The sequence below is a fragment of the Echiichthys vipera genome (genome assembly GCF_963691815.1).
Source record: "Echiichthys vipera genome assembly, chromosome: 16".
NCBI classification, from domain to species: domain Eukaryota; kingdom Metazoa; phylum Chordata; class Actinopteri; order Perciformes; family Trachinidae; genus Echiichthys; species Echiichthys vipera.
This window is the reverse complement of record NC_139841.1, coordinates 29,891,530-29,901,529: the sequence shown is the minus strand read 5'-3', so window position 1 is coordinate 29,901,529 and position 10,000 is coordinate 29,891,530. Positions and strand designations below refer to the sequence as shown.

The following is a 10,000-nucleotide window of genomic DNA, read 5'->3' as shown; positions in this document are numbered from 1 at the left end:
GTTCAGGTTCAGGTTCAGGCTTAGGTTCAGGCTCAGGTTCAGGTCTAGGTTCAGGTCCAGGTTCAGGTTCAGGTTCAGGTTCAGGTCCAGGTCCAGGGTCAGGGTCAGGGTCAGGGTCAGGTCCAGGTCCAGGTCCAGGTCCAGGTTCAGGGTCAGGGTCAGGTTCAGGTCTAGGCTCAGGTCCAGGGTCAGGTCCAGGTCCAGGTTCAGGCTCAGGTTCAGGTTCAGGGTCAGGGTCAGGTCCAGGTCCAGGTCCAGGTCTAGGTTCAGGGTCAGGTCCAGGTTCAGGTCCAGGTCCAGGTCCAGGTCCAGGTTCAGGGTCAGGTCCAGGTCCAGGGTCAGGGTCAGGGTCAGGTCCAGGTCCAGGGTCAGGGTCAGGGTCAGGTTCAGGGTCCAGGTCCAGGTCCAGGTCCAGGTCCAGGTCCAGGTTCAGGTCCAGGTCCAGGTCCAGGTCCAGGTTCAGGGTCTCACCGAGTTGAACTGCTGCTGAAGCTTCTCGTTGGCGTAGTTGATGCAGAACTGCTCAAAGCTGTTCACCTCGAACGTCTCGAAGCTGCAGACGGAGACAAGAGAAAGGGGTCAGGTTGGTTCTGACTGGTCCGCCCAGAGGACCCAGACCGCCCAGAGGACCCAGACCGCCCAGAGGACCCAGACCGCCCAGAGGACCCAGACCGCCCAGACCGCCCAGAGGACCCAGACCGCCCAGAGGACCCAGACCGCCCAGAGGACCCAGACCGCCCAGACCGCCCAGAGGACCCAGACCGCCCAGATCACCCAGAGGACCCAGACCGCCCAGAGGACCCAGATCACCCAGAGGACCCAGACCAGAGGGACCCAGACCGCCCAGAGGACCCAGATCACCCAGAGGACCCAGATCACCCAGAGGACCCAGATCACCCAGAGGACCCAGACCGCCCAGAGGACCCAGACCGCCCAGATCACCCAGAGGACCCAGACCGCCCAGAGGACCCAGATCACCCAGAGGACCCAGACCAGAGGGACCCAGACCGCCCAGAGGACCCAGACCGCCCAGAGGACCCAGACCACCCAGAGGACCCAGATCACCCAGAGGACCCAGATCGGAGGGACCCAGACCGCCCAGAGGACCCAGACCGCCCAGAGGACCCAGACCGCCCAGAGGACCCAGACCGCCCAGAGGACCCAGATCACCCAGAGGACCCAGACCAGAGGGACCCAGACCGCCCAGAGGACCCAGACCGCCCAGAGGACCCAGACCGCCCAGAGGACCCAGATCACCCAGAGGACCCAGATCACCCAGAGGACACAGACCACCCAGAGGACCCAGACCGCCCAGAGGACCCAGACCGCCCAGAGGACCCAGACCGCCCAGAGGATCCAGACCGCCCAGAGGACCCAGACCGCCCAGAGGACCCAGACCGCCCAGAGGACCCAGACCGCCCAGACCGCCCAGAGGACCCAGATCACCCAGAGGACCCAGATCACCCAGAGGACCCAGATCACCCAGAGGACCCAGACCGCCCAGACCGCCCAGAGGACCCAGACCGCCCAGATCACCCAGAGGACCCAGACCGCCCAGAGGACCCAGATCACCCAGAGGACCCAGACCAGAGGGACCCAGACCGCCCAGAGGACCCAGACCGCCCAGAGGACCCAGACCACCCAGAGGACCCAGATCACCCAGAGGACCCAGATCGGAGGGACCCAGACCGCCCAGAGGACCCAGACCGCCCAGAGGACCCAGACCGCCCAGAGGACCCAGACCGCCCAGAGGACCCAGATCACCCAGAGGACCCAGACCAGAGGGACCCAGACCGCCCAGAGGACCCAGACCGCCCAGAGGACCCAGATCACCCAGAGGACCCAGAGGACCCAGATCACCCAGAGGACACAGACCACCCAGAGGACCCAGACCGCCCAGAGGACCCAGACCGCCCAGAGGACCCAGACCGCCCAGAGGATCCAGACCGCCCAGAGGACCCAGACCGCCCAGAGGACCCAGATCGCCCAGAGGATCCAGATCACCCAGAGGACCCAGACCGCCCAGAGGACCCAGACCGCCCAGAGGACCCAGACCGCCCAGAGGATCCAGACCGCCCAGAGGACCCAGACCGCCCAGAGGACCCAGATCGCCCAGAGGACCCAGATCACCCAGAGGACCCAGATCACCCAGAGGACCCAGATCACCCAGAGGACCCAGATCACCCGGAGGACCCAGATCACCCAGAGGACCCAGACCGCCCAGAGGACCCAGACCGCCCAGAGGACCCAGATCACCCAGAGGACCCAGATCACCCAGACCGCCCAGAGGACCCAGATCACCCAGAGGACCCAGACCGCCCAGAGGACCCAGACCGCCCAGAGGACCCAGATCACCCAGAGGACCCAGATCACCCAGAGGACCCAGACCGCCCAGAGGACCCAGACCGCCCAGAGGACCCAGATCACCCAGAGGACCCAGACCGCCCAGAGGACCCAGATCACCCAGAGGACCCAGATCAGAGGGACCCTGTACCCGTAGATGTCCAGGACCCCGATGAAGGAGTGCTGTTTGGAGGCCGTGTGCAGGGCTTTGTTGATGTGCTCCACGATCCAGTCGAACATGCGGGCGTAGATGTGTTTGGCGAGCGCGTCGCGGGCGTTGGACGCCTGTTTCTTGGACATGTTCTTCACGTAGGTCTCGGACGCCGTGGCCAACTTCCTGTGGCAGAGCCAGTGCTCCATCTGCTGCAGCTCCACCCCCAGCAGCCTGCAGAAGTGCTTCAGGTGGAGGTCGTCTCTCTGCAACACAACACGGCAGCTGTTAGAGCGAGGACGGGGATCGAACCGGGGATTTCTACTGGATCGTGTTTCGGGGTTGGAACATTAGAAACTGCTCTGTCATGAAACGTGCCCCTAGTGGACACTCAGAGAACTGACGCGTTTGTGGGCGGGGCTTGATCTAAACAGGAATATTCATCGGTCATGTGAAGAGCGTGGCGGTAATATCGTGTGTGTCTGTGGCGTGCGACGTACTGAGACGCGGCAGGACTCTCCGTCTCGCTCGGCGCAGATCTCAATGTTCCCCAGGTGAAGGATGGAGGCGACCACTTTGAAGATGCTGCTCTGACTGCTGTCCTTAATCCCTGAGGACCAGAACAGGTGGTGTTACACAGGTGGTGTCACACAGGTGGTGTCACACAGGTGGTGTCACACAGGTGGTGTCACACAGGTGTGATCTCACAGGTGGTGTCACACAGGTGGTGTTACACAGGTGTGGTCTCACAGGTGGTGTCATCACACAGGTGTGGTCACACAGGTGTGGTCACACAGGTGGTGTTACACAGGTGTGATCTCACAGGTGGAGTCACACAGGTGGTGTCACACAGGTGTGGTCACACAGGTGTGATCTCACAGGTGTGGTCACACAGGTGTGGTCACACAGGTGGTGTTACACAGGTGTGGTCACACAGGTGGTGTTACACAGGTGTGATCTCACAGGTGGAGTCACACAGGTGGTGTCACACAGGTGTGATCACACAGGTGTGGTCACACAGGTGTGATCTCACAGGTGTGGTCACACAGGTGTGGTCACACAGGTGGTGTCACACAGGTGTGGTCACACAGGTGGTGTTACACAGGTGTGATCTCACAGGTGGAGTCACACAGGTGGTGTCACACAGGTGTGATCACACAGGTGTGGTCACACAGGTGTGATCTCACAGGTGTGGTCACACAGGTGTGGTCACACAGGTGGTGTTACACAGGTGTGATCTCACAGGTGGAGTCACACAGGTGGTGTCACACAGGTGTGGTCACACAGGTGTGGTCACACAGGTGTGGTCACGCGTGCGTCCATGACCACGCCTCCTCCTGAGGGACATGAACTCACCCAGCAGCGTGAACGCCTCCCTGGTCTTCTCAAAGTCCTCAGCGTCGTTCACGCCCTCGATGAAGATGTTCTCCCCCAGAGACGTGAAGGTGAAGTCTTCTGCACTGGCTGAGACACGACAGGTGAACAGGTGAGCAGGTGAACAGGTGAGCAGGTGAGCAGGTGAGCAGGACAACAGGTGAGCAGGTGAACAGGTGAGCAGGTGAGACAGGTGAGCAGGTGAGCAGGTGAACAGGTGAGCAGGACAACAGGTGAGCAGGTGAGCAGGTGAGCAGGTGAACAGGTGAGCAGGTGAACAGGTGAGCAGGACAACAGGTGAACAGGTGAGCAGGTGAGACAGGTGAGCAGGTGAACAGGTGAGACAGGTGAGCAGGTGAGCAGGACAACAGGTGAACAGGTGAGCAGGTGAGCAGGTGAACAGGTGAGCAGGTGAGACAGGTGAACAGGTGAGACAGGTGAGCAGGTGAGCAGGACAACAGGTGAGCAGGTGAGCAAGTGAGCAGGTGAACAGGTGAACAGGTGAACAGGTGAACAGGTGAGCAGGACAACAGGTGAACAGGTAAACAGGTGAGCAGGACAACAGGTGAGCAGGACAGACAGGTGAGACAGGTGAACAGGTGAGCAGGTGAGCAGGTGAGACAGGTGAGCAGGACAACAGGTGAGCAGGTGAGCAGGTGAGCAGGTGAGCAGGACAACAGGTGAGCAGGTGAGCAGGTGAGCAGGTGAACAGGTGAGCAGGTGAGACAGGTGAGCAGGTGAGCAGGTGAACAGGTGAGCAGGACAACAGGTGAGCAGGACAGCAGGTGAGACAGGTGAGCAGGTGAACAGGTGAGCAGGTGAGACAGGTGAGCAGGTGAGCAGGACAACAGGTGAGACAGGTGAGCAGGTGAGCAGGACAACAGGTGAACAGGTGAGCAGGTGAGCAGGTGAACAGGTGAGCAGGTGAGACAGGTGAACAGGTGAGACAGGTGAGCAGGACAACAGGTGAGCAGGTGAGCAAGTGAGCAGGTGAACAGGTGAGCAGGTGAGCAGGTGAGCAGGTGAACAGGACAACAGGTGAACAGGTGAGCAGGTAAACAGGTGGACAGGTGAACAGGTGAGCAGGTGAGACAGGTGAGCAGGTGAGCAGGTGAACAGGTGAGCAGGTGAACAGGTGAGCAGGACAACAGGTGAACAGGTGAGCAGGTAAACAGGTGGACAGGTGAACAGGTGAGCAGGTGAGACAGGTGAACAGGTGAGCAGGTGGACAGGTGAGCAGGTGGACAGGTGAACAGGTGAGACAGGTGAGCAGGTGAGCAAGTGAGCAGGTGAACAGGTGAGCAGGACAACAGGTGAACAGGTGAACAGGTGAGCAGGTGAGCAGGTGAACAGGTGAGCAGGTGAACAGGTGGACAGGTGAACAGGTGAGCAGGTGAAGAGGTGAGCAGGTGAGACAGGTGAACAGGTGAGCAGGTGAGACAGGTGAACAGGTGAACAGGTGAGACAGGTGAACAGGTGAACAGGTGAACAGGTGAACAGGTGAACAGGTGAGCAGGTGAGCAAGTGAGCAGGTGAGCAGGTGAACAGGTGAACAGGTGAACAGGTGTTGAACACCACAGAAACAGACTCACTGAGGCCGAGGTCTCTGAACTCTGGTAAACTGGCGGAGGCACAGAGCTGGTAGAAGATGTGATAGTTCCTCTCGTCTTCAGCCTGAGAGACATTTAAACATGCGGTGAGACACGGTGAGACACGGTGAGACACGGCGAGACACGGTGAGACACGGTGAGACACGGTGAGACACGGTGCGACACGGCGGGACACGGTGGAACACGGTGAGACACGGTGAGACACGGTGAGACACGGTGAGACACGGTGAGACACGGCCAGACACGGCCAGACACGGTGAGACACGGCGAGACACGGTGAGACACGGTGGAACACGGCCAGACACGGCGAGACACGGCGAGACACGGCGAGACACGGCGAGACACGGCGAGACACGGCGAGACACGGTGGAACACGGTGAGAGACGGTGAGACACGGTGAGAGACGGTGAGACACGGTGAGACACGGTGAGACACGGTGAGACACGGCGAGACACGGTGAGACACGGTGAGACACGGCGAGACACGGCGAGACACGGCGAGACACGGTGAGACACGGTGAGACACGGTGAGACACGGTGAGACACGGTGGAACACGGTGAGACACGGCGAGACACGGTGAGACACGGCGAGACACGGTGAGAGACGGTGAGACACGGTGAGACACGGTGAGAGACGGTGAGACACGGTGAGACACGGCGAGACACGGTGAGAGACGGTGAGACACGGTGAGACACGGTGAGACACGGTGAGACACGGTGGAACGCGGTTGAACGCGGTGAGACACGGTTGAACGCGGTTGAACGCGGTGGAACGCGGTGAAAGACGGTGAGACGCGGTGAGACACGGTGAGACAAGGTGAGACGCGGTGAGACACGGTGAGACACGGTGGAACACGGAACACGGTGGAACACGGTGGAACACGGTGGAACATGGTGAGACACGGTGAGACACGGTGAGACACGGTGGGACACGGTGGGACACGGTGGGACACGGTGCGACACGGTGGGACGCGGTGAGACACTGTGAGACACGGTGAGACACGGTGAAACACGGTGGAACATGGTGAAACATGGTGAGACACGGTGAGACACGGTGAGACACGGTGAGACGCGGTGAGACACGGTGAGACACGGAGCCGTCTGAATGAACCCCACTGACCTGGAAAACCACCCTGGACTTCTCCAGCAGGTACGTCCTCATGTTGGCGCCGATGATGTGGTAATGGCGGCTGAAACCGATCTGAATGTACTTTCCAAAGCGACTGCTGTTGTCGTTGCGGGTGGTTTTGGCGTTTCCGATCGCCTGGCGGACAGAGAGGACAGTGTCATCTGCGTAACGTCACAGCGCTAACATCCATGTATCAGTGTGTTTCACAGAGCGAAGGGAAGCGTTGGTGAAACCGACCTCCATGATGGGGCTGGAGGCGAGCACCTTCTCCTCCACGTTCGTGTCGTTGGCCGAGCCGCCGACCGTGGCGAAGAAACGCATGGCGTACTTTGCAGAGACCGTCTTTCCTGCTCCAGATTCTCCGCTCACGATGATCGACTGATTCCTCTCGTCTCTGCGACACAAAGTCAAACATGAAGCTCCAGAGTGTAAACGCCTACAGACAGTTAGACTTTCATTACTACTAAACACTTCAATGACACATCTGTCATTATAATAATAATAATAATACTAATCATCTGACCTGGCCATCTGCTTGTAAGCCTCTTCAGCCACAGCGAATATGTGCGGGTCCATGTCGCCCATGTTCTGGCCGCTGTACGCTCGGATCACCTCCTCGCCATAAATGTGCAGCTGCTCGTACGGGTTAATGGCCACCAACACGATCCCTGCAATAACAAACCATAATTCACCAATATACACGACTGCAGAGGTAAACTTCTAAAAATACCAAGAAACGTGTGTTAAAGTGTCCTCTAGGAGCCTAAACGTGTGCTAAAGTGTCCTCTAGGAGCATAAACGTGTGCTAAAGTGTCCTCTAGGAGCATAAACGTGTGTTAAAGTGTCCTCTAGGAGCATAAACGTGTGTTAAAGTGTCCTCTAGGAGCATAAACGTGTGTTAAAGTGTCCTCTAGGAGCATAAACGTGTGTTAAAGTGTCCTCTAGGAGCATAAACGTGTGTTAAAGTGTCCTCTAGGAGCATAAACGTGTGTTAAAGTGTCCTCTAGGAGCATAAACGTGTGTTAAAGTGTCCTCTAGGAGCATAAACGTGTGTTAAAGTGTCCTCTAGGAGCATAAACGTGTGTTAAGGTGTCCTCTAGGAGCATAAACGTGTGTTAAAGTGTCCTCTAGGAGCATAAACGTGTGTTAAAGTGTCCTCTAGGAGCATAAACGTGTGTTAAAGTGTCCTCTAGGAGCATAAACGTGTGTTAAAGTGTCCTCTAGGAGCATAAACGTGTGCTAAAGTGTCCTCTAGGAGCGTAAACGTGTGTTAAAGTGTCCTCTAGGAGCATAAACATGTGTTAAAGTTTCCTCTAGGAGCATAAACGTGTGTTAAAGTGTCCTCTAGGAGCATAAACGTGTGTTAAAGTGTCCTCTAGGAGCATAAACGTGTGTTAAAGTGCCCTCTAGGAGCATAAACGTGTGCTAAAGTGTCCTCTAGGAGCCTAAACGTGTGTTAAAGTGTCCTCTAGGAGCATAAACGTGTGTTAAAGTGTCCTCTAGGAACATAAACGTGTGCTAAAGTGTCCTCTAGGAGCATAAACGTGTGTTAAAGTGTCCTCTAGGAGCGTAAACGTGTGTTAAAGTGTCCTCTAGGAGCGTAAACGTGTGTTAAAGTTTCCTCTAGGAGCATAAACGTGTGTTAAAGTGTCCTCTAGGAGCATAAACGTGTGCTAAAGTGTCCTCTAGGAGCATAAACGTGTGTTAAAGTGTCCTCTAGGAGCATAAACGTGTGCTAAAGTGTCCTCTAGGAGCATAAACGTGTGCTAAAGTGTCCTCTAGGAGCATAAACGTGTGTTAAAGTGTCCTCTAGGAGCATAAACGTGTGTTAAAGTGTCCTCTAGGAGCATAAACGTGTGCTAAAGTGTCCTCTAGGAGCATAAACGTGTGCTAAAGTGTCCTCTAGGAGCATAAACGTGTGTTAAAGTGTCCTCTAGGAGCATAAATGTGTGTTAAAGTGTCCTCTAGGAGAATAAACGTGTGTTAAAGTGTCCTCTAGGAGCATAAACGTGTGCTAAAGTGTCCTCTAGGAGCATAAACGTGTGTTAAAGTGTCCTCTAGGAGCATAAACGTGTGCTAAAGTGTCCTCTAGGAGCATAAACGTGTGTTAAAGTGTCCTCTAGGAGCATAAACGTGTGTTAAAGTGTCCTCTAGGAGCATAAACGTGTGCTAAAGTGTCCTCTAGGAGCATAAACGTGTGCTAAAGTGTCCTCTAGGAGCATAAACGTGTGTTAAAGTGTCCTCTAGGAGCATAAATGTGTGTTAAAGTGTCCTCTAGGAGAATAAACGTGTGTTAAAGTGTCCTCTAGGAGCATAAACGTGTGCTAAAGTGTCCTCTAGGAGCATAAACGTGTGTTAAAGTGTCCTCTAGGAGCATAAACGTGTGCTAAAGTGTCCTCTAGGAGCATAAACGTGTGCTAAAGTGTCCTCTAGGAGCATAAACGTGTGTTAAAGTGTCCTCTAGGAGCATAAACGTGTGTTAAAGTGTCCTCTAGGAGCATAAACGTGTGCTAAAGTGTCCTCTAGGAGCATAAACGTGTGCTAAAGTGTCCTCTAGGAGCATAAACGTGTGCTAAAGTGTCCTCTAGGAGCATAAACGTGTGCTAAAGTGTCCTCTAGGAGCATAAACGTGTGTTAAAGTGTCCTCTAGGAGCATAAACGTGTGCTAAAGTGTCCTCTAGGAGCATAAACGTGTGTTAAAGTGTCCTCTAGGAGCATAAACGTGTGTTAAAGTGTCCTCTAGGAGCATAAACGTGTGCTAAAGTGTCCTCTAGGAGCATAAACGTGTGTTAAAGTGTCCTCTAGGAGCATAAACGTGTGCTAAAGTGTCCTCTAGGAGCATAAACGTGTGCTAAAGTGTCCTCTAGGAGCCTAAACGTGTGCTAAAGTGTCCTCTAGGAGCATAAACGTGTGCTAAAGTGTCCTCTAGGAGCATAAACGTGTGCTAAAGTGTCCTCTAGGAGCCTAAACGTGTGCTAAAGTGTCCTCTAGGAGCATAAACGTGTGCTAAAGTGTCCTCTAGGAGCATAAACGTGTGCTAAAGTGTCCTCTAGGAGCATAAACGTGTGCTAAAGTGTCCTCTAGGAGCATAAACGTGTGCTAAAGTGTCCTCTAGGAGCATAAACGTGTGTTAAAGTGTCCTCTAGGAGCATAAAGGTGTGTTAAAGTGTCCTCTAGGAGCATAAACGTGTGCTAAAGTGTCCTCTAGGAGCATAAACGTGTTCTAAAGTGTCCTCTAGGAGCCTAAACGTGTGCTAAAGTGACTCTAGGAGCATAAACGTGTGCTAAAGTGTCCTCTAGGAGCATAAACGTGTTCTAAAGTGTCCTCTAGGAGCCTAAACGTGTGCTAAAGTGACTCTAGGAGCCTAAACGTGTGTTAAAGTGTCCTCTAGGA

At 55.3% G+C, this 10,000-nt stretch overlaps 1 protein-coding gene across 4 annotated transcripts in view; it reads right to left on the bottom strand.

Moving 5' to 3' along the window:
• The window catches only part of myo5b (myosin VB), a 50,115-nt gene that overhangs the window by 25,895 nt on the left and 14,220 nt on the right, over nt 1-10,000 (bottom strand). For all 4 annotated transcript variants that reach the window (XM_083929781.1, XM_083929783.1, XM_083929780.1 and 1 more), the window contains 8 exons: nt 7,130-7,274; nt 6,844-7,000; nt 6,598-6,741; nt 5,461-5,542; nt 3,851-3,958; nt 2,995-3,104; nt 2,495-2,760; nt 472-553 (listed from right to left, as the gene is read on the bottom strand). In XM_083929781.1, coding sequence (XP_083785907.1) covers nt 472-553; nt 2,495-2,760; nt 2,995-3,104; nt 3,851-3,958; nt 5,461-5,542; nt 6,598-6,741; nt 6,844-7,000; nt 7,130-7,274 — 1,094 coding nt within the window. The remainder of the gene's footprint in view (nt 1-471; nt 554-2,494; nt 2,761-2,994; nt 3,105-3,850; nt 3,959-5,460; nt 5,543-6,597; nt 6,742-6,843; nt 7,001-7,129; nt 7,275-10,000) is intronic.